Genomic DNA, 25,799 nt, shown 5'->3' with positions numbered 1-25,799 from the left:
TCACTACTGGAGATTAAATGGATCCCGAAAAAATGAAAAGAAAAAAAGTTTCCACTGCAAAATGGAGATCCAATTGATCACACAGATAACAAATGTCGATGTTGAAATGATTGGTGTGGTCCCCTACTATGAAAAAATAGTGCGAATCATTCACTCATCAGAGAGTGTGAAAACATTTCGGGCCAGTCTTTGTCACGTGACAGACATTATGACAAATCGTGACTTTAATTAGTTATAAATCTAAAAAAAAGAAATAGAAATTTACACCTGATTTATGATTATTTTTAAAGTTTAATTTCATTTTAGTCATTTAGTCCAAAATACATGTATTATTTCAATTGTGAATGATGTATTTTTCTCCATCATAAAAGACCAACAATAGTAGGGGGACATTTGATATTGTGTCCCCCCTACTATTTTTGGTAGGGGACGCATCCCCCTGCCCCCCCCCCCCCCTGGGATTTCCGCCCATGGGAGACAGTACAATACATTTCCAAATGATAGCTGACTAAACATGTTAATGTTATATAACCTTTGAATTACTAAATTTCGAAAAATTTTAGATTTATACTAATTAAATTCAAGATTTGTCATAATTTTGGTCACACACGTGACCAAAAACGGCCCATCTGGATGAAAAGTGCCTTTCACTTTGTGAGCCCATCTTGAACAAGTGAAATTTGCGTGAAACGTTCATTCTCGTAATGTTCACTATATATCATAATTGACGTCACTTTCAAGGGGAGTGAAAATCTAGTGAAAATTCATTCAGTTTTTAGAGAGTAAAAGACTTGAAATGGACTCGTTAACAATCTTAATCTAGTTAAACACAAATTGTTATTGCGTGGTGTTCTGATGTTACACCTTAATGTTTCAATGAATGTTAACATTGCCTGAATGGTATTTTGTATACCATCTTCGATTTCTTGTTTTCGATTTAATATCATTATGTTTTTTTTTTTAATGCTTGATAAAGGTTTCAGAAAACAATTATTTACTTGGCCACGGGACGGGTTTGAAAGTGTGATTTTGAGGGTGTGCTTGTGTTTGTGCGTAGTGTGTGTGTGTGGGTGTGTATGTTCATTGCGTGTATGGACGCTGAATTGGAATCACAATATATGATGCGCGCCATAGCAGGGGAGCATTTCACGCAGAATTTATAGTCGCTGATTTTCAATGACTATAAATTGTTAAAAGCTACCAAAATTATTGCACCTGATCGGCTGAGAACAAATTTGTCAGTGAAAACCCCTGACGGCTATTGTTTATTGAAACACTACCCGTTGGATCACGCGACCCACCACCCCCCCCCCCACATTCCCCTGTTAATACTAAATTTAATTTATTGTCCAATTAGCTAAATGCCAAGCTTTTTTAAACCAAGAATTGAATTCATTGTCCAATTAAATATAGCTGAATGCTGAGCTTTTTTTTTTTAACAAGAAAACGTTTTATTTCTGAGTTTTTCTTGTCAAGTTTTTCTCGAGGAGGCATAAAGTAGACCGTTTCTGGAGTTGATTATTTTTTGGCAAGATGAGGGTTAAATTTTAGAATAAAAAGAACCTTTATAGTCTAGTGTGGTTTCCGATAAAGCTTCCGACAGGAAAGATCACCGATACGGATGTAGGTCGATGTGCATAGTTACAGCTACCAAAACATTACATTATTCAGGCATATTCTTAGAACTTTCTATATTAACTGATAATGACAATATCATGGGATATGATATTGAGCTACAACAATGTTTGGTTTAGGACGTTTGGACGTAGGCCCTATGGTCTCGGCGGATATTGGGTTGCAACATGTTCACATTTCTTTGAAAGAATTATGAAATCGGAACTGAGGATTTTTAATGTTTCAGTATCACCAATTATTCACATGTTTAATGTGTAGTGACAGAGCATGACAAGCATAGAAGAGTTCTTCATTTAGTTTTATAGTCTTGTTTGGAAGCTAAATTTCTTTGAGTATTTGACCGCGAGAACCACATTTGAGACAGACGCCATCATGAGACCAACGAGAAGAAATTCCTTCACTTCAAGTCTTGATGTGAACTCCCTTTCCACCGATGTGTACACTTTGGAGAAGACCGGGCGGGAGGTTGCCCGAAGCCGGTGGATCACCGTCGAACCGCTTTTGATACTCTCCAACATGGCAAGCGCTGGCCTTCTGGTCACGAGGTTGCAATACCTGCGCGTCCGCATCGCGCAAGACAAATTCAACCAATCAGCGGACTCTGGCGCGAACGAGTCATCAGAATGCGACGCAGCCATCAGAAATAGCAGTAGTATCGATCTACAGCAGGCGATTCAAGTCCAGCTATCACTTTATTCTTTAATCTTGAACGCTCTGGGCACATTTCCCGCCATTTTCTCGACGATACTCATTGGATCGCTGAGTGATCGAATCGGTCGGAGAGTCGGCCTTGTTGTTCCGATCGTTGGTTTGGTGATCCAATGCGCGTTGTATGTTGCTATATTCTACGCGCATCTGCCGATATGGGTGTGCTTTGTCGCTGATACGCTACAGGGAATTGCAGGTACCAGGGGCCCTTTTCATACAGGCCTTAAACTTCGTATAATAACAAATTTACAATAACAGTTAACAGCTACTGAAATAATTCATTCTCGCCCCGTAACACAAAGGTTAGCGATTTATTGCTAATTTGAAAGGACAAGTCTGATTGGATCCTAGTCAGTCTAGTAAGCAAAACGCGCATGTATAACGACAATTTTGATACGCCTTTTCATTTAGCGATTAATCGCTAACCTTCTGTTACGGACCCTCGCTTAGTGATAGTAAATTTGTAATAGAAAGTGTGCATTTGTTATTACATCTCTATGATTATGAAACGAGACCAACAAGAATAGCATAGTGAGAATGGTGTCTATGACACCGTTCTCACTACCATCCGAAAACTAGTTTATTGGAAATTAGTTTAACGCGTAATACGAACGGTCGAAGTAGTCTTGGAAGCGATCTTCCAAACCAGTTTGATAAACCCCCTCTTTGGTAGAACCGACATTACAATGCTGATCATTTACGAATCCCATTTTAATTCATCTGTCCCTTTTATGCAGGAAAAAGAATAATCATCCCCCGATTTTTTTTTTTCTTTTTCGTCTTTGTTGTTGTTGCTTATCTTATAGATACAAAATTATGGTAACATGATGGCGGTTAACCATGCGTGCGGTTAGGAAATTTGAAAAAAAAAGTGTGGCTTATGCCTCTGTTCAAGCAACGCTGTTTCGGCCTGTCACTCTAAGCAGTTACAATTTTATATCAAATTATAATTTGGACGCATACATTGCTTGCATTTCAGTAAAGTTGTGGGTAATTTTAGAAAAAAAAAATTATTATGATACATTTAAAGATATCTTGCTGATAAGCTTTCTGCTTATATAGGACCCATACCTATAATTTTGTTTCAATGATAATTGAACGTAATCATAATACTGTTTTGTTGTTTTACCAATGAATTGGAATAAACGAAATGAAATGACCTTTCACCAAAGGTCAACTCGAGTTGAGATTATACTCATGTAAGTAATTAAGATAGACATCTAAAGAAATACGAATTTCCTTTGAAAATATTGTCATTTCCGTTGAGAGGAAAAGCATCATTTTACTTCATTTCGACCACCCCTTTTTTCGAATTCGTTCTCTCTAAACAAAAAATATCTTCATTTTGAATTAGTAATTCCGTCGAAAGGGAGACCTTTCTTACCCCCCCCCCCAAAAAAAAAAAACGTGATTGAGAATTGTAATGTTTTATATTTAATAGAATGAAACTCTAGATACCATTATCGAAAATATTGTCATTTCCGTTGAGAGGAAAAGCATCATTTTACTTCATTTCGACCACCCCTTTTTTCGAATTCGTTCTCTCTAAACAAAAAATATCTTCATTTTGAATTAGTAATTCCGTCGAAAGGGAGACCTTTCTTACCCCCCCCCCCCCCCAAAAAAAAAAACGTGATTGAGAATTGTAATGTTTTATATTTAATAGAATGAAACTCTAGATACCATTATCGAGTAGGGTCTTATACTTTCCTAAATATTTCATGTCTAATGTACAGTGGATATTTATATATATAAATATATTTATATATTTATATTTATTGTATATATATTTATATTTATATATGTTTATTGTATATATATTTATTGTATATATATTTATTGTATCCCTGAAGAAGACGTGTGTTTAACGTCGAAAATTTGGACTTCAAAATAAACTCAGTTGGAACTAAATACAATGCATTACCACTTTGCCTCATTAATATATATATAGTTATGTTTGCACCCAACCATGTTTTATTCTTAGTAATAACGTAAATTATGCAGCCATAAAAACTTTAACATTTCTATAAACCATAAAAATTTAGCATAAACCTCTGAACTGGTGAGATATTGATTCAAAGACATAGTTAATACACTATATATATGTATATATAAAACATGTTTGGGTGCAAGTGATTTAGGCCTATACACCATACACTTAAAACATTGCCTTATAAGGAAGCACTTCTGAAATGAACTTGCCCTTTCGAGTGCGGTTACCCACATCATGCACTGGAAATCCGTTGAACTTCAGATTTCCATCATTCGGTTTTCATTTCGCTGATCCCCAATTTTTTCAGGTGGTTATGGGCTTCTGCTCAGTACAGCCTCCGCATACATCGCTGATGTCAGCACTGTGGAACAGCGAACGTGGCGACTCGTCATCGTGGAGGCGGCGCTTGTTCTCGGCTCCGGGCTGATTCAACCAATCAACGGCTTTATCATAGACTACTTTGGAATGGGCGTGGCGTTCTGGACTTCGCTGGGCGTGTCGTTGCCAGGGTTATTGTATGCCGCATGTCCCTTAACCACACCGGAAACTGTATTGGAAGAAGCAGAGGAAACCTTGTCAGAGTACATCAAAGGTGATTATCTGATAATTATTAGGGACAAAGAAAATTCCCTGTAATTTGTTTCCTGCTTATATGAATTTATGAAACTGTCAGTTATTAAAATTAGATCGTGGCAGATTTTATTAAGACCGTTACGAAAAATAGAATATAAATTTTGTATGAGTAGTAGAAGCCGGATTTTTATGCCCCAGTAATGTATATAAGTAGTTGTAGTCCAGTAGTGGTGGAGGTGGTACTGGGGGGTACTGGTCATCGTCGTCATAGAACTAGTAGTAGTAGTAGTAGTAGTAGTAGTAGTAGTAGTAGTAGTAGTAGTAGTAGTAGTAGTAGTAGTAGTAGTAGTAGTGGTAGTAGTAGTAGTAGTATAGTAGTCCAAGTAGTAGTAGTAGTAGAAGTAGTAGTAGTAGTAGTAGTAGTAGTAGTAGTAGTAGTAGTAGTAGTAGTAGTAGTAGTAGTCCAAGTAGTAGTAGTAGCAGTAGTAGAAGTAGTAGTAGTAGTAGTCCAAGTAGTAGTAGTAGTAGTAGTAGTAGTAGTAGTAGTAGTAGTAGTAGTAGTAGTAGCAGTAGCAGTAGCAGTAGCAGTAGTAGTAGTAGTAGTAGTAGTAGTAGTAGTAGTAGTAGTAGTAGTAGTAGTAGTAGTAGTAGTAGTAGTAGTAGTAGTAGTAGTAGTAGGATGAGGAGGAGTAAGAGAAGTAGTTGTGTGAAGATGGTGGCTGTGGTATAACTTGATAAATGCAGCATCATCGTCATCATCATCACCATCATCATTACCACCTCCACCAACATTATCATTACCATCACCATCGTTCTCATCATAACCATGACCAGCATCATTGATATTCCCAAATTCGATAGTTGCCCGATCGTGCATCATTTTAATAATTCAATTCCTTTTTTCGCAATCCAGATATCTTTCGAGGGATTTATCGCCTGCTCTCAATCAACGTGAACGGAAGACGATGGAAGATAATCGTTCTCTATATCGCCGAACTTTTCTTAAATACTGTTATCAATGGACTTCAAATCATACCCACCTACGGGCTAGGTCCACCATTCTGCTGGGGACCGCGTATTTTGGGCTACTTTACCGCCGCCGTGGCTATATTACCCGTCATTGGTACTCTATTTATGTTTTTTGCTGTTTTGTTGCTTTTGTACACTTCGTCAATCATTGAAATTCGAAATGTAGTGGAAGTTCCTGTCATTAATGCAAAACCTGCACAGCGTTTTAGACCGGGGGTGAATTGCCTACTCTCTTTTCGAAACAGAGATTTATACAAAAACTATGCTTCGAAAAAAAATGGAGACAAGGGAGCAAAACGTCCGAGCTTATAATGAAAGGAAAGGGTACATTTTAGGGTGGGAATAAACAGGATATTGTGGACATTTCTCGAGGCATCTGCGATCCCTGCTCCCCCCCCCCCCCCCATACGGTCATACTGATTAGTCCTAAACTTTAAGATATTCAAAATAAGATATGTTGAAAAAGGCCGCATAATACAAACTAAACGCATTGATTCAATTTTTTAAAGTATACGCATTTTTATATTATAATTTTTAAAGGCTGTTAGGCCTTAGTGCGTCTCATGCATAGGTCTTGCTTTTACTAGTAACATAATCATTTACCCTGTGTGACAGTTTGGAAACAATTTGAAGCAGTGCATTTTGAAAAAAAATAGTTTGTTCGATGTCTTGTAATTTTGAATCACTCTCATTTTTGTTTTCTTAATGTACAGGTGTAACGGCAGCAGTGAAAGTATTTGCATACTGTATGAATGACCTCTGGATGATTCATTGTGGGACACTCGCTATGGCAGTAGCCTGCATAGTCACGGGTGTGGCGCCCTCTACGTTGTACTTATTCATAGGTGAGAATGGATTGTGTTTAGTTGATTTTATTCAATTTGACTTGATGGGTTCAAGTGAATAAAGTGATGTGAGAGACAAAAAGGAAATGTTTAACTTGTGTGAAATTACGAGTATATCTGCATATTATGGGTCCTTTGATATTGCATCTTTCTTTACTTTTTTTATTTTTTTTTCACCCCGTGGCATTCTCTGCAAATAGCGAGAAAAATAATACATAATTTACGAGTTAATGATTTCTGAAGTTTCATTGTTTTCTTTTCAGCACTCGCCCCGTACAGCATTGGATGTCTAATATCACCCGTTCTTAAAGGTGTTCTTTCGAAACTCGTTGATGAACACGAACAGGGTACGTTGGTAAAATGGAAGGCGCGCAGTGTATCCTGATGATGATGATGATGAGGAGGAGGAGGAGGAGGTTGTTGATGATGATGATGATGATGATGATAATGATGATGAGGTAATGAGGAGGATGAGGATAATAACGATGATGAAAATCACGATTTTGTTGATGACGATAATGATCAGATGATGAGGAAGGTGATGATGATGATGATGGTGATGATGATGAGGATGATGAGGAGGAGGAGGAGGTTGATGATGATGATGATGATGATGATGACAATGACGATGATGTTGGTGGTGATGTTGATGGTGGTGATTGCGATGATGGTTATGATGATGAGGGTATAATGATGATGATGATGATGATGAAGGTGAAATAAAATGGGGAAATAACAATAATTGTCGGTTTGCAAGAATGGAAGTGTCAACAGTGATGGAATACAATATATTCTATTTTGTAAAAATGTTGGAATTTAATAATATTACTGATGATAATTTTTTTCAAATTTCCATGTTATCTCCCTTTCTACCCTAGGTTCAGTCTTTGCCCTTGCTGGATGCATGGTGAATATTTCTCAGTTCGTTGGACCGGTTTTAGCAAACGCCCTCTACGCTTCAACTGTGTCATTCTATTCACCTCTTGTGTTTTATGTTTTAGCTGGATTGTTGACGATTCCAACAATTCTGAACGGGTAATTTTTTTTCCAAAATATTTGACCTATTTCATGAGGAATCTTCAAATGCTTATCATGATTATTGAAATGGTTAACCATAATTTTAGAAAAGTATTACGAAGGTTTCAAACTTTGTTCTCTTTATGATCTCCATACTTTGTCTTCTCTATCACTCTTTCTCTCCTTCTCTCTCCCCCTCTCTCCCCTCTCTCTCTCCCTCTCTCTCTCTCTCTCTCTCTCTCTCTCCCTCTCCCACATATGCATGCACGCGCACTCCCGCCTCTTCCCCTCTCTTCATTCTTTTCTATTCTTCATCTTTATAGTTTGTGATTATTAAATTTTTTAGATTTATTTACTGATTTTTTTTTAAAGAATCGCTAATTCCCGAAGAAGTTATTTTAGGTTAACCATCCTGGCAGATCAGGCAAGAATGATTTCCGAGTATTTAATGTTAAACGGGAAATATATCCTGTTCATTGTGATCATGTGACCATAGCACTTTTAATATCACGTTTCAAGTCAAATTACCCAAAAAAAATCAGCTCGGGACTTAGCACTTTTTTTTATTTAGTTTACTCGGTACCATTAGAGAAACTTTGGCAAACTCGTAGAAACGGTGAAATAAAGTATATTTTTTTAACTTTCTTCGTTGATTTTATGTTGCTTTTGCAGGATTGTTCAGAGATACGGGACAGAAACTCATATTGGATACACACGCATACCAGATGACCACGACTGATCATCGGATCGCAGCACCATCATTTCGTTTGATCGACTGATGTTATTTTGGATGGTATCACCCCGATTCTATGGGTTTTTTTCTGTTATTGTAAATCCCGTAGGAACTCGGCAGGACAGCTTTTAGCTGGTGTGATGTGATCAGGATATATGATTACAGTCAAAAAGCACCTCCATTAATTTGCTTCATGAAGTATCAAGTAATTATACTTATTATAAGGCTGATAGTGACAGTTTCTGCGTACTTCATGGCGGAATAATAGTAGTTGCTTTAAATCCTGGGCATTTATAACAAAATCGCGACTTGGGCGTAATTCGGTACTTATGTTGTTCCAAGTGATCATCCACCTATTTACAAGTTTAAAGAATATAACAAGTGCTGTATGGGTGAGGAATACATGGTGCATTTCACCCAAAATACGTGTATTGATTATTTTCTACAGCATACTGCATAACCATAATATTAAGAGAATGAAGCGATTTGAGCCCGGCAGTAGAGTTTATTATTAGAGATATCAAATTCAATCATTTTATTGCAATTGGGCCGATCCCCCAGAAGGGGATTGATTTGAATCAATAGGGAAAAAATCGAACAAGCAGAACGTTGAAATCTTCATAAAAATCCGATGTAAAATAAGAAAGCTATGACATTTATATTATATTGGATGAGTGGCTCAGAATGGAATACCAGAAATATTCAAAGAGTTTGGGAAAATATTCCACGATGGTCTCATACTCAATGGTACATTTTGTACACGAGCTTATGGGATATTCGTCGGATTTCGGTCATTTTTAGGGATACGCTCTGATACTGCATAGGCAATTGATACAGACCAAAATACGCGTTTTTAATGTATGGCTAAAACGCTCTATATAGATGATAATCATGATAATTAAAGAATATTGCTTATTTTTCACAATACAGTTACAATATGCGCAACTCAGTGATATCCAAATGAGAGTCAATTATGTCACTTTCTCACTTTTATTTTGTATTGTTTGAATTACAGAACATTTCATTTTTTACAGATTGAATCAAAAAAATGTAAAAAAAAATTGCCTTTCTGCATGTGCATGTGGGGGGTTAAATTAAAATATTTCATGTAATAGAATACATAAGAAAGGGTGAGTGAAATCACCTCATTTGCATATTGACGAGGATGTGCATATAACTATTTTGTGAAATTAAGCAAAATGTCAAAACTTTCTTATTTTACTTCCGATTTTGACGACATTTTCAGTGTTACGCTTGTTTGATTTTTCTCTTTTTATTCCAATCAACTTTTTGTTGGGGTGGACTTCGGAGTGGCATCATCACTGTATGAAATGTTAGTTATCATTTTTCATGTCTTCCTTTAACTTTCTTTTATACTCACCAGACCCTCATCCATATACTCATTGGCACACACACACACACCCACACTCACACACATATTGTACCATACTATATTGCCCAACCAGACACCCACACATACCTTGTACCACACTGTTGGCACACACACACCCTCTCACACACATATTGTACCACACTGCAATTGCCCAACCAGACACCCACACCCACACATATTGTACCACACTGTTGCCCAACCAGACACCCACACATACATTGTACCACACTGTTGGCACACACACATTGTACCACACTGTTGCCCAACCAGATAAACACCCACACCCATATACATTGTACCACACTGTTGCCCAACCAGACACACACATACCCACACATATTGTACCACACTGTTGCCCAACCAGACACCCACACATATTGTACCACACTGTTGCCCAACCAGACACCCACACACACATAATATACCATACTATTGCCCAACCAGACACACACACCCACACATATTGTACCACACCGTTGCCCAACCAGACACACACACACCCACACATATTGTACCACACTGTTGCCCAACCAGACACCCACAGCCACATATTGTACCATACTATTGCCAAACCAGACACACAGTCACACCCTCCCTCACCCGCACCCATTGTTGCCCAAAGAGGCGCACACGGCACCAACTCATATAATAACTGCACTGTCACCTTAACAGGCACACAGACACACCAACTCATTGTAAACCACAATTACCCAAAAGAGGCACACACAACCCCACACATGTTGTACTTCAAACAGGCTATGACACGCACCCAATGATATTGTACCCCACTCTCCCCCAAACCCAAACAAGTTCGCACAACCTCATTCATTTTTACCCGACACTGTCACCCATTCACCTTCTCCTCAACGGGACAACACTCACTTTCACCCAAATAAGCACACACACCCACACATGTATTGCACTGTCGCACAAACATACCGCACTCTCCCTTTACACAACATTCCTCATTTCAGAATGAAACTGTTGCTTTTAAGGGCATTTTGGGTTATCAAAATAAACCTTCCAGCCACAGAATTAAATTGTATTTTTCTTTTTCCTCCCTCTACCCACCCCCTCCCCCTCTCTCTGTCACTCCGTTTCTGTCTCTATCCCTCTATCTCTATCTCTCTTTCACCCCTCCCATAAGTCAGAAGAAATGCATACAATTATTTTACTTGTAAACAATTTGCAATCTACAAGTATTTATTCAGTACTGCTACATGACAGAAACATAATGAAGTGTAGAGCGAAATTGAAATGAAATTTGAAGTAACAGTGCTCAATTAACTACAATTAAAATGGTTTTCTTAATGCTCCAATCACTGTAAAAACTGTGGTGTTAAAACTGACACCAGTGGGTGTTAATAGAGGACCACACCCTCTGGTGTTAAAATTACACCCTAGAGATTGAATATAACACCAGAGTGTACATGTAACAACCAAAGGTGTTGCAATAACACCTATAGGTGCTAAACTAACACTGTCAATTTAACACCAGTGTAAAATAACTGGTGTGGTCCTCTATGTACACCGGTTAACACCGCAGTTTTTGCTGTGAGCATTATTCAAATTATCTTGTGATCAATAAAAATCAACACATGTCTATGATTTAAACAGCGCAATAAAACTCGACAAATTAAAATGGTATTAATTTTATAATGTAGAATTAAAAATAGATATATGGTGCTAATGGTTTTGTGTGTGCAAAGGTTTAAAAATGGCAAATTGAATATACTCTGAATACAATGATTATTAACAAATCTACTTGTCATGATGCTTGTTATATATCTATATAAAGTGGCTGCCACCCCTAGTATGGCAAGCCATGTTCTCACTTAATCATATTCTTTTATATCAAGCTTTCCATACATGATATTAATAATGGCCTTTTGTCAACAAGATATCAATATATTGAATGCTTTATATCATACAATAATTTCTTGTTGCTAACAAAAGGCAGATTCTTGATAAATAGAAATATGATTACTTGAGCAAACAACTTGTCAAAGGTATGTCGGGATAAGCTGGCTGAAACTTCGAAGTGTAACAGCACTTTAATGTTTGGATGTGAATTAACCTTCTAAAAGGATTTTCAAATATAGAATTTCAGCCAAATTTCAGTATGAAAATAAATTTTGTATGAAATACTGACCTGCCTTCTATCATGGGTCTCAAATATGAAATTTTCTATCAATTTCAGTTTCAAAATTAAAATGTGTTAAATATAGACCTGCTTGAGTGCTTTCCATAAATTGTACAAACATTTCTCCTATAGTATTCTTCATTGATCCACTGTGATTATGAATATTAAGTACACTTTAGCCTAGCATCATGACATTCAAGAATGTCAACTACCACATGAATTTACACTTAGAAATACGATTTTTTTTCATATAAATACAAATAACATGCAAATTACAGGCACTCATGATAGTGTTGTATTATTAAGTATCTAATAAATATATATATTAAATTATAAGGATGGAATCTGAAGACAGTGAAACCCTGAAAATAAATATGAAAAAATCTGCACTTTTTCAGCCATAATTAGAGGTATTTGAACAAACTAAAGTAGCGAGGTATTCTTACCCCCTTCGACAAATGAGATATAAAATGAAAGGTATTAACCTGCATCATGAACTCGGTTTATCTTAACTCATGGAAGTCTTTGCTAAAATTATGGATGGCCCAATATGTAATATTTTTCTAATTATATTTCGCCTCTTTACCAGGATTTTTTTTTGAATGATATAATAGCAACGTATGATCAGTAGCAAATATCTTATCTATGAGTAAACCTTGTCTACCTATCAATTCAATCACTGCATGCAAGGTTGGTAGACAAGTAAAGCAAAGTGAAGTTAATATCCCAAATAGACCGCTTTCATCGGTTCGAGTGACAAATTTGTTTCCGAATTGCACATCGACTTAAATTGTGCTGCACTTGGCTTTCCATAGTTAAACCACAGATGAAAACCAAAGTTAGACTTGAAACTGAGTTCAAAATACAGGCTGTTCACTTTACTTATATATATATTATTGCCATATTCTTTATACAAAGACTATAAGGTTAATAGGGATGATCAGCCACGAGGATTATGTAAAGTCAACAACCTAGCAGAAAGGGAGATGATGTATCAGCCTATGAATATTCAGCCTAGAAACTTTGAAACAGAAAGACATTTCAGAACTCTTGAGAATAAAAAGAGGACATAGGTAACCCAATAATAACATTCCTGCAATGATGCATATTCATCATTTTTAAAACAGTGAAAATTTAAAAATATATACTTTTTTCTATCAGCTAAATTCACCTCTTTATTAAATGATTTGGAAGAGTTTGTATCCAAATTGGCACATTCAAACTAGCAGGAAAAATTTTTCAAGTTTGGAAATACATGTTTCCTCGAATGGCAAAAATAGTGTAAGTTAACATATGTTTTTGAGCAAACCTTTGATTAAACAGGACATCAATGGGAATAATTTAAATTAAGATTCCTGATCAGAAAGGAAAATTTTGCATTAATTCAATTGATTTCAGTGCATGAAGAATTGGCAAGTTTTATCTTTTAGAAAGGAAGAAGACAATCAAATATTTAAATTTAAACTGATACGGGCAAAAACCATACAAATAAAACCACAGCATTTAAACATGGCCATTTCCTTAACATCGCTTAAGATTGCATTCATTCATTGGAAAAATCTGATATGGCGAAAAATTCCATCATCGATAATCGTCTTTATACTTCGTCATCACAAGACTGTCTAATCAATGAAATCAGCTACTTATATGTATATAATCACTGAAAGATTCATTCAACCTAAGTGGGACTAATGGTAGGTTAATGGTGATTTTTTTTAACCTGATCACTAAGAAAGCATGAATGCTTGTAAGTTGCCAACTTACAAATGACCAAAGGCATAAGGTCCTCTCCGAGGGACCCGGTAATAATGATAAATACCGGTACCTTACCAAAGAGGGCTTCCTGATGATATGCAATGATAATTTTTTTTTTAATGCAGAAAAAATAAAAAAGCTTTATCTTTCTCAGTTGACAAACTGTGTAGATATTCATTGTGATACATCAACAACATGGAATAGACCTTAAGAAAAAAGGACTTTTTCATCTATACTTTTCAAACAAAAATTGTTTTTTAAACCTGAAAATTTGCCACACATTGAAACATTCACTTTGTACAAGCTTAATTCTAAGCATGGTAGTTCATTAAAAAAATTACAGCTCACTAAAATTCCTTCTCTAACTAGATCCCCCGTTAAAAAACACAGTAAAATAAGTTAATAAACAAGACTATTGAATTAGACATGAGCCAACTGATGCTACCATAATATTTATAAATTTAAAAAATCTCTCATGACCACTGCCAATAGCAACTATTATGTAATTTGTGACAACATTACATATGAACATTAAAAGAAGCAAACATTCACTGAAAGTCAAAGTGAATAGTCCACTTAGGAAATGTCTTAGGTATATATCATCTTCTTGGAGCTAGATGGACGTTAATCAACTCTTTAAATGGAGGAATGCTGCCCTTTTGGCAGTAAATAATGGTTGTCTTTCTCCAAAGAGATGGTATCACACCAAAAATGAAGATAAACAAATCTTGGAATAGATTGAAGCAGAGAAGGATACTGTGTCCACAGAGCAAGAAGGGCGTTAACTGAGTTAAAGCCATGAGTTAAGGCCCTTCTAGCTTTGATGGTCAATATCTGATGAAGGTATAAAATATTTCACTGTCTGTACATAGTGTGAGACACCTTCAACCGTATCTAACCAAGCATTTTTCAATTGTATTAATGGCCAAGTATCAATGAATATTTTTGGAGCTGTACAATGCAAACTAAATATTTCTTTTCATCAAGCAATTCAAAAGGCTTCCATTCGGGAATCGAATTGCCTTCATATTGACGTTAACTTGCAGGTAGAATCATAGACATATTGCTTCTCAACATTCCCAAAGACAGGAGAAAGACCTAGATTACAGGAGATTGAACTCAAGAGGGCGCTGCATCCTTACAGACGCTTGCAGAGGCAGAGTGCACAGATCATTCCCATCAACTGCAGAGACAGAAAGAGAGAGAGGGAGGGAGAAGCAAAGAAAAGAGAGAAAGAGGAAAAGAAAAAAGTGGGAGAACAACAGAGAGAGGGATGAAGAAATAGGAAGATAGTTTCAAGATAAAGAGAATTGAGAATGAGAAAGAATATGAAAAAAAGGGAGCGGGTAGAAAGGAAAGAAAAGGAGACAGAGAGAGAGAGAGAGTCACAAGAGTAAGAAGATTGAGACAGAGATAAGAGTATGAAAGATATGGGATCGAATTGGGAGAAGTGTGGCAAGGCAAAGATATCGGAGAAAAGAGAGGGGTTTGGTAAAAAGAAAAAGATAAAACAAGAAAGAGAATTCTTTGATAAAAACTTTTAGGATCAACTCTCGGGTTAATTTAATTGACAATAGGTTAGCACCGACATTTACTGCAACTCATGTATGATTGTTTATGACTTCATAGGTAGCTATGCCTTGCAGCCGGGTCATACTTTGACATAAATCACAGGAAAGAATACCTCCCGATTGCCTAAGCGTCAACATATAAGTATCAAATTATTTGGGAGGAGATACTCTTTCAAGCCATATATAATAATTTTGTGTTAATTAGTGCTGGTTGATATTTGATTACAAAGTAAGTCTACTATCTGCAGGAAAATATTGCTGATAACATGGTAAATCGCAGAGTCTGAAAATTCATCCACATTCAATAAGTTACAATTCCGTGAAAAGGAAAGCGAGAAATGAAAGTACGGCTTTCATTGGTGCTTGTCGGCATTTTGCTACCAATTCAGGAAGTTCTGAGTTGGTTTAAGGCAATACAGAGCAGCATTTGTGGTCAATAAATGATTGCTTTTCATAATTGATAATATTTTTTGTCATATTGTGTTACCGCAATATATCAAGAAAATCATTAACCCTATCAAGGCCGGGGGACGCAATCGCGCGATCAACAGCCAAAATCTTAAGGGGGGCCTCGTGCCGAAAATTGGCACGCAGGCTGTCTGGGAAATAATCTACAAAATTGTATATTAATTTATTTCATGCAAATTGTTATTCATTGAATATTAATTAGTATGCAAAATCATACTTTTTCCTCTAACTCCCTAAATAAAGCTCCAAATGTTCTAATTTTGGGCGTAGAAATTCTTTGTGGTGTTAGCGAATGCATGTTAAACAAGTGGAACGCCTCTGGCAGTCTCGCCTGCATTACGCAATTTAATATAGCAGCAGTGCTAACTTTGAAAACTACTATAAAATAATCATTCACAAAAACATCATTCATATAATGACATAATACCACGTTCATTGACCATAAATGACATTTGAATGGAGACTTAAGACTGTCAACTACACCCATGTCCACATTTCATTCACTCTATCCATAAACTTTCAAAGTTATGATGGCACTTCAACAATTACCCCAACATGGCCTAAGTTTATTGACCTTAACTGACCTTTGACTTGGTTTTGTGACCTGAAACTCACAGGGGATGTTCAGTGATGCTTGATTACTCTTATATCCCAAGTTTTATGAACTAGATCCATAAACTTCAGAGTTAGGATGGTAATTCAACAAATACCCCCAACACGGCCAAAGTTCATTGACCTTTAATGACCTTTGACCATGGTCATGTGACCTGAAACTCGTACAGGATGTTCGATGATACTTGATTACTCTTATGTCCAAGTTTTATGAACTAGATCCATAAACTTTCAGAGTTAGGATGGTAATTTAACATATACCCCCAACACGGCCAAAGTTCATTGACCTTAAATGACCATTGACCATGGTCATGTGACCTGAAACTCGCACAGGATATTCAGTGGCACTTGATTAACCTAATGTCCAAGTTTCATGAACTAAATCCATAAATATTCAAAGTTATGATGGTAATTCAACAAATACCCCCAACTTGGCCAAAGTTCATTGACCCTAAATGACCTTTGACCTTGGTCATGTGACCTGAAACTCAGCCAGGATGTTCACTAATACTTGATTAACCTTATGTCCAAGTTTCAACCCCCAACTTGCCAAAGTTCATTGACCCTAAATGACCTTTGACCTTGGTCACGTGACCTGAAACTCGAGCAGGATGTTCACTTATACTTGATTAACCTTATGCCTAAGTTTCATGAACTAGGTCCATATACTTTCTAAGTTATGATGTCATTTCAAAATCTTAACCTTCGGTTAAAATTTTGAAAATAATTTTCCCAACATGGTCTAAGTTCATTGACCCTAAATGACCTTTGACCTTGCTCATGTGCCCTGAAACTCAGGCAGGATGTTCAGTAATACTTGATTAACCTTATGTCCAAGTTTCATGAACTAGGTCCATAGACTTTCTAAGTTATGATGTCATTTCAAAAACTTAACCTTAGGTTAAGATTTGATGTTGACGCCGCCGCCGTCGGAAAAGCAGCGCCTATAGTCTCGCTCTGCTATGCAGGCGAGACAAAAATGCCATATCAGATCAATTTCTTATGTATTATATTGTTTTTTGCAATGTCTTATGTATTTCTTTGTTCTTTCAACCTTTTGTTTTCCATTGTTTTTTGGATGAACTTTGTCGGGGACTCTTTTGAGACCATAAACAGCATAAAATAAATCCATTCAGACTAGCAAAACTAAAAATAATTATACATCTATAATTTTTGGTTGAAAACACAATTTGCATTGACTTTGTACACAGAATCACGTTTTGAGCAATTTTTAGTCTTGACATGCACTAAGATAATGTTGCGTAATTCCGGAACCGCATACCTGGGTGTCGCAAATTTGGTCTCTAAGGATGCGCAAGACTTGAAAGTAAAAATTCAGCAAGAGGCGCGGGAAAAAAATTCATGCGGCGAAAATATTGCGAGAATCGTCGAGGGGGGGCCTCTGAGGCCCTCTCTTCCCCCTCCTTCCCTTGGCCAAGATAGGGTTACTAGTAAATCATTAAATATTCAATATCTGATTCACTATGTATATCATAAGTAAATGCACGTATTACAAAAGAAAAATATCTGTGCTCACCTCAGATTTGTATTGTATGTTTAAAGTGACAAAATTTATAGAGCTCTCTGATGTATCATTGATTTGCTTTGAAGTAAAAATAAAACTTCCAACTGCTTTTGTACAATATAAATGTTTTCCATATCTTTTGCTAATCAAAAAATAGCTTTGTTTTACAATATTTGAAAAACTTGATAACTGCTTTCGTACGATATGTTTTCCATATCTTTTGCTAAACAATGAAAAGAGCTTTCTTTTACAATATTTGATGGAAACTTAAAGCCTATCTTACCTGGATGACGGCGACGATGATTCCGATAACTCCAAGAACGGTCCCGTATTCAGCAACCTTGCCCTTTACACCCTCAGAACAGCCCTGCGAAAAAATGTATGACACATGTGATTTAAAGATGGCGTAAAATGCTGCTTTTTTTCAAACTTTCAGCTTTCCCACTGGGAGCAACTCCAGAGAACAATGTTCTTCTGGGTTCCGTTTCATATAAAGACTTGTTATCGTAACAAATGAACAATTTCTATAACAAGTTTATAATCAGCCAATCAAATGGAAGGATTTCAGTGGCTTTTAACTGTTATTGCATATTTTTTATTGTAACAAGTTTTGTGAAACTGGGCCCCAGATTCCCTATACATGGGAGCTACCTGAAATGATTTTTCTCTGTTTTTTAGTTCACATGAAAAGATATCAAGTTCTCAAATTCCCATGGCTTTATCAGTTCATGAACTGCGGATAAAAAGGAGCAAAATGGGGGTCGTCAGTATAAAAGTTTGATTGCTTTATTGAATTGCCCTCCTCTGACTAATCTGTTTTCCTTTCAAGCAATTATTCACTTCATAAACAGCGATGATTCATTTCTTTCTGGCATGGGAAGAAAAAGAGGAAAGTGAAGCTAGGGTGGGGAAAACTTAAACTTAAGGGGAGAGCAGGGGATCATATTTAAAAGGGTCCAAAGCAGGAGATCTCCAGCTGAAAACGGAGAGCTGGGAGTCTCTGTCTCTGCTGTCAAGGGTCATTTGACATCACTGCCCCAAACCTTTACCCCACATATACAACATATCCTTTCAAGACATCACACCTGATCATAGATGTAAAGTGGCATAGCTTCCAGTAGCATGTTGGCAAGAGTTGGCCCTGTCTTGGTATGTACTACAAGACAAGATCTACTAAAAATTGCCCTCGATCCCCCCTTCCCCTTGTGGGGGAGTCGTGGTCTAGTGGTTATGACTCTCCTCTTGCAATCTGAGGGACATGGGTTCGATCCCATCCTTTTCCCTGATTATTTTTTACTTTTGAAACACCATAAATAGTCACTGATGTCAGTGGCACTTTGGAACACTTCAGCAAAATCTTGCTATTTACTATGTTTATGAAATTGACACTTGCGCACATTACCCCTATCATTTTTCTTCTGCTCATTTTTTTACAAATGAAACACCATACATTACCTGGTCATAGATGTAAGTGGCGTAGCTGCCGGTAGCATGTTGGCAAGCATCAGCCATCTCTTCGTTTTTACAGCAAGACAGAGGAACAATGTCTTTGGTTGTATCCGTCTGATTGGCATACCATGTACTCATCCCATACATGCGAACAGCTTCACTGGCATTCCCCTTCACTCCACAGCAGTCAAACTGTCATATAAAAATCACCAAAAAAATGGGTGAAAATCAGTAGCAAAACACCTTAAAAGTTGAATCAAAGTATCTGGAAAAGTATCCTAATACAACAGCTAGAGATCATTTTAGAAATAGGCGGAAAGTATTTTTTTTAATTATTAAAAAAAATAATATCATTATAAAAAAGAGTTGAAAATTATTAAAGATATACAGGAATCTATGAGTTTTAACAATGAAGTACGCAAACTTTCCAGCTGTATTATGGGCATTATCCTACGTTACGAGACTGGTTTGGCGACTAATTAACCAGTATTTAAAGCCATATAGAAACCTAAATTGGGAATTTATGCATCATTGAATAGCCTACGATGTACCATTTTAATATTTAAAATAAAAAATAACTGTAAAAATTACCAAAGTCCGTTCTTGCGGGAAGCCGCTAATATTCATTTCAATATGCAGGGTTGCTCCTGAATACATCATTACACACTTCAAATTGGCAACACAATGAAACAACAAAATCACTATTTAAAATGCCAATTGGCAACTTTTAGTAAGAACTTATATACTATATACTATCATTTACTTTGAGTCATGATATCCATATTCCTTATTTTAGTATGAAACTAATATTTGTTGCCAATTTGAAGAACAGTGATTAATACTTGGAGTGGTTTCAAAATTATCTTTTTGATAGAAAACAATTTGTTTCTCTTAATGATGAAAATTCCCACAAACGAAGTCTTAACTGTGGAGTTCCTCAGGGAAGTTTACTCAGACCTTCACTTCTCTTAATTTGTATAAATATCAATGAGATTCACAATCGTTCTTGCTTACTTTCGTTCATTTTGTTTGCAGATAACTCAAACATATTTGTATTTGTATTCAGAACTACTTGTACGGCACTAATAAATATTTCACAATGGATCAAATCAAACAAATTGTCAATCAATCTTCTTAAAACCAAATTTATGCTTTTTAGCAATTCTATTAGCAATCTCCCAGGCGACTTAATCATTGACGACACCATTCTTGAGAAAGTCACCTCCACTAAATTTTTAGGAATGACGATATATGAAAAATTATCTTGGAAATTTCACATTGACAGCATATGCTAAACTATTTCAAGAAATATCAGAACAATTAACAAATTAAGATATTATTTCCCATCTTCAACTCTCTGTTATATATTCCACTTTGATTCTAGCCTTAATTACGGTATCCTTGCTTGGGGAATCGCTTCCAAAGTTAATCTTGACAGGCGTTACTTGCTTCAAAAGAAAATAGCCTGTATCCTTTCAAAAGAAGGTTTTTATTCTCACACTAATCCAAATTTCTATGCCAATAAAATATTGAAAGTCAACGATCTGTTTTTACTTTCAATTAGGACAATTTATGTCTAAAAACAACGCAAAAGAATTGCCCAAAAAATGTCAAATTCATTCACTAAAAACAGATCGATATGTAAGCGTTTTGCCTTGTAAAAAACAATTGTCATTATACTATTCATAATGATAAGGGACCTAAGAAATACAAGCCCTGCTTTTGATTTAGTTTCCACCACTTTTCTTTCTTGTAGAAACCTCTTCTCAAACTCATTGTACTTATATAGTTTAATTGAATACTCTGTTAATTTTATCTCCATGTTCATCTTTTCAAATTTACATTGTAATCCAATTATTCTTTACTTTCATGTATTATAATTATAATTATTCTCTGTTTATATATGTGTTAATATGAAATGTAAATGAAAACGCAAGTGGAAAAAATTAATTCAAATCAAAGCAAATCATATCAAATCTTAACCTCATGAAAGTCGTGTAGTACAATCACACTTACCTGTCTTTGGATGAAATCCCATGAGTTTGTAATGGCATCATCTGCAGTGCTGTTTCCTCCGTAGTTATTCGTCAGTGTTCTTGTCAGGTCTGTTTCAACATCAGTCTACAGAGGGCAGCAAACATATTTTAATAATTTAGGGGAGGAAATAACCACTAGGATAAAATGATCTTTGTGAAATCATGAAATCTTACCTCACTAAAAAAACAAAGAAAAGCATATGTGGTACAGTGTATTAATATTGCTCAGAAAAATACCCAACATTTGATGGAATTCCGTGCTTATTTTGCTCATTTCTCAGCAATTACGCATTTTCTTCTAGAGCACTTGGCACATAATTTTATTCATTCATACAAACACCTGGGTTGTAATTTTATTGGATTATGTTCAAACTCATTTTGAGAGCGTTACCAAAAATTGTACTTTTCTTTAAGCTGATTTCTTCAACACAAACAAGGAGTTTAAAATATATTTAGTAACCAAAAATCCATTTCCTCTGAAGCTGCAAGCACAATCAATGTTAGACATGCAGTCATGCAGAGCGATTTTGTGTTACTTTTGGTCACTTTGGGGAGGGGGGAACGAGGCGACCTCCCACCTTAAAATTTGAGGTGGCCATTACTCTCCTATGCCACTGGTCAGATGATATGAGCATTAAGCAGTACTTATTGTCTTTAGCAATACTGCATAAATAAATGTTATGATGTTTCTTGAAATATATTGGGCATGCTTTCATTCCTAATCTGACTTACGTATACACTGAACAATCACAAACACTTTCTGAAGAATAACGGAATCCAGTTATAGTGAAATATTAGAGTCTTTATCAACTTTTTCTTTAAATCTTTAAAAGCTGTTTTTTATCATTATTCCCAGGCCTGCAAACATTTGAAAATGAAAAAAAAGGAGTCCTTCTCGCACGACGCAAATTTTCTGCTCGATGTCAGGTGCGTCTCACTCACTTTATTTAATTAAGACATGTTTAGCATTCTTATATTTAACAAGTGGAATGCCTCTGGCCGTCTCACCTGCATCACGCGATTCAATATAGCAGCAGTGCTGATTTTGAAAACTACTATAACTCGCACAAGATGTTCAGTGATACTTGGTTACTCTTATTTCCACGTTTTATGAACTAGACCAATACACTTATAGAGATATGATGGCAATTCAACAAATACCCCCAACGTGGCCAAAGTTCTTTGACCTTACATGACCTTTGACCTTGATCATGTGACCTGAAACTCGCACAGGATGTTCAGTGATACTTGATTACTATTATGTCCAAGTTTTATGAACTAGACCAACACACTTTCAAATTTATGGCTGTAATTCAACAAATACCCCAATTTGGCCAAAGTTCATTGACCCTAAATGACCTTTGACCTTGATCATGTGACCTGAAACTTGCACAGGATGTTCAGTAATACTTGATTACTATTATGTCCAAGTTTCATGAATCAGATCCATAAACTTTCAAAGTTATGATGGTAATTCAACAGATACCCCCAATTCGGCCAAAGTTCATTGACCCTAAATGACCTTTGACCTTGGTCATGTGATGTGAAACTCATGCAGGATGTTCAGTGATACTTGATTAACCTTATGTATAAGTTTCATGAACTAGGTCCATATATTTTATAAGTTATGATGACATTTCAAAAACTTAACCTTAGGTTAAGATTTTGATGTTGATTCCCCCAACATGGTCTAAGTTCATTGACCCTAAATGACCTTTGACCTTGGTCATGTGACATGAAACTCAGGCAGGATGTTCAGTAATACTTGATTAACCTTATGGCCAAGTTTCATGAACTAGGTCCATATACTTTCTAAGTTATGCTGTCATTTCAAAAACTTAACCTCAGGTTAAGATTTGGTGTTGACGCCGCCGTCGCCGTCGCCGCCGCCGTCGCCGTCGGAAAAGCGGCGCCTATAGTCTCACTCTGCTATGCAGGTGAGACAAAAATTGAGAAATTACAAGTGTTGAAAACTATAATACTCTTACACCCATACCCCACTAAACAAATACATATATGGGCCGATTTATATTTATCTTAAATAAATGTAAAACGGAGTGCTCCTCATTTCAGTGGATACATTTCTTTTAAACGGGGTAACTCCTGGAAAAAAGGAGTAGTTGGCAGGGGTGTGAGAGTTCAGATTTTTTTCGTTTTGATTTTCAGCTTAATTTCAGCTTATTTTTGGCCTTCCTCTGTACAAAAAGTATGGGAGCTCTTTCTATTTCAGACTTTTTCAACACTCTTCAGCTTTTTTCAGATCTTTTTATTTGTGACCACTCACACCCCTGGGTTGGCAGGCCTGTATTCCCTACATATATATTCTACCAACTCTATTTTCGATTAAATTCACTTACCTTTACGTAGAAATAGAGGGCGACACAACCAGCAGCAAGCTCAATGATGAAAATAACAACCAAGAAGAAAACGTACTGAGGATAAAATCAAATAGGGATGACAAAAAAAATCAAAGTATTAGTTGTCACAAAATAGCTCTGAAATGGATGGATGAAAGAGAGAGAGACAGAAAAGAAAGAATGAATGAAGGAACAAACAAAAGAACAAAAGAACAAACAAATGAATGAATATATGAATGAATGGGTGAATGAAAAAACATGTGAATGAATAAATAAAATTGAAAGAATTAAAGGTAAATTGTGACATTGGTTTATTTCAAAACTTTCTTTTAGATTTCACTCTTCGCTTTTCAAAATACTCATAAACAAGTTCTGAGTCCATAAAATGTATTGCATTGGCCAAAAGAACTGTTTTTATTCTCAAAAAAATATATAAAGAAGAGAAATTTTGCCAAGTGAGCTTTCTTTTGATGCAGATTTTGAAATTGATATAAAAAATGAAGAGCGCCACCTTGAGACCAAATGACATCAATACCTGCTCATGAATATTCATATCCATCGCCTCTGCGCTTGTCTCACGTGCCGATCTGTATACCGGCTATACAGTACAGTATCGGATTGAACGGCGGAGTCTGTTTGCGACTTTTTCATTCATATCCTGTAGGAGCGTGTGCATTCGCGCAGTCCCTCGACGGCAAATTAAATAACTTGGAAACAACCAAGGAACTTTTTTAAATGACCATCATAATAATTGTGATGTTATGCACGTTGTTTTTCAAATCGCGGAGAATAGGTCCTAGACGTACATCTTGATATCTGGGCAGAGTACCAGGTACCGAGAGACGGCTTCCTTCCCTTTCCTTGCTTTTCATCTTTGCTTCGTTTCTCTAGCTGTATTTTTTTTTCTTTACTTGTCCAGGGTATGAAGGGAGGGAGAATTATGGTTGCTTGTGAAAGGGCTATTCTTATTTTTTTCCCCGTTTTTTATTTCTATTTTATAATTATATTTACATACGCATTTTTGTTTCGATTCCGATTCACTGAATCGTTATCAATTTCTTCAGGTTCTGTATTTTGATTTGTTCATTATTATAACGTGTTGTAACATTTTTTTTAAAGGAAAAGGAAATCATTTTGTATTGAACTAGCTTTGCCGCCATTCTTCATTATTTTGCTTTGTGCGTTATATAGGCCTATAAGATGCTCTTTCTCTTCCAGTGATTATTTGTCAATATACTGCCTCAATGTATTTATCACAAAAAAATGACAAATACCGCGTGGCCTATGCCTTTTTTTTTAAACAATATATTCTGGGGCGGATCCAGCTTTCACTAATAACGGGGCCGGGGTGAACAATATTTTCATCCACATTTTTCCCGATCGATCGGCAGCTCAAAGCTAGTTTTTGTTGGAATCTATAGTCGTAACAGTACTAAACCCTATAAAAAATGCGAGCGTGAGGTATTATTTTCGGACTGTGTATATTGTGTCCTGAAAATTGATCTGAGCAATATGATCATTAAACAATTAAGATGCACACTGACGGATAAGGTGCTCAAAAATTTGAATAAGTAAAGGCCTATTTAGTTCCCTTGTTCGTTTTACTATAAGCCCTTCAACAATGTTTCCGTGTTTTGTATTACATTGATCAGTTAATATTTCTTTATGTCTCATACTATTTCGATATGAATTATACCTTGTCATTGTACTTGTTACTATGATTTTATATACTAATAACTCTGAACTTGTGAACCTGTTTAACCATGACTGAATGAATAAATCAATAAATGAATTGGTATAGATGAATATATGTTCCATCGAACAGGCAATGCGAACACAAAGCGCGGGCTAAATTGTTTTTATACTTGTGTAGTGACATGATTGGCTCCCACCCCTCCCCAAGTCTGAATTCCCCTCACCTTTTTTTATTCATTCTTCCTCTTATATTTTGTCACCC

At 36.2% G+C, this 25,799-nt stretch overlaps 2 protein-coding genes across 2 annotated transcripts; one reads left to right on the top strand and one right to left on the bottom strand.

The window, feature by feature from the left end:
* The first annotated feature begins 1,635 nt into the window (after nucleotides 1–1,635).
* On the top strand, nucleotides 1,636–12,097 carry LOC129268769 (proton-coupled folate transporter-like). The gene is made up of 7 exons (XM_054906270.2): nucleotides 1,636–2,539; nucleotides 4,644–4,928; nucleotides 5,823–6,032; nucleotides 6,652–6,783; nucleotides 7,047–7,130; nucleotides 7,662–7,818; nucleotides 8,473–12,097. The coding sequence occupies exons 1-7, from the start codon at nucleotides 2,008–2,010 to the stop codon at nucleotides 8,537–8,539; spliced, it is 1,467 nt and encodes a 488-aa protein (XP_054762245.2). The 5' UTR covers nucleotides 1,636–2,007; the 3' UTR covers nucleotides 8,540–12,097.
* On the bottom strand, nucleotides 11,112–24,714 carry LOC129268247 (tetraspanin-11-like). The gene is made up of 6 exons (XM_064105077.1): nucleotides 24,649–24,714; nucleotides 23,843–23,917; nucleotides 21,466–21,570; nucleotides 19,456–19,641; nucleotides 18,284–18,367; nucleotides 11,112–15,007 (listed from the first exon to the last, which is right to left on the bottom strand). The coding sequence occupies exons 1-6, from the start codon at nucleotides 24,712–24,714 to the stop codon at nucleotides 14,963–14,965; spliced, it is 561 nt and encodes a 186-aa protein (XP_063961147.1). The 3' UTR covers nucleotides 11,112–14,962.
* Between the last annotated feature and the right edge of the window lie 1,085 nt (nucleotides 24,715–25,799).

Source organism: Lytechinus pictus, chromosome 9 (genome assembly GCF_037042905.1).
Source record: "Lytechinus pictus isolate F3 Inbred chromosome 9, Lp3.0, whole genome shotgun sequence".
Taxonomy (NCBI): Eukaryota; Metazoa; Echinodermata; class Echinoidea; order Temnopleuroida; family Toxopneustidae; genus Lytechinus; species Lytechinus pictus.
The sequence above is the reverse complement of the archived record's forward strand: the minus strand, read 5'-3'. Positions and strand labels throughout refer to the sequence as shown.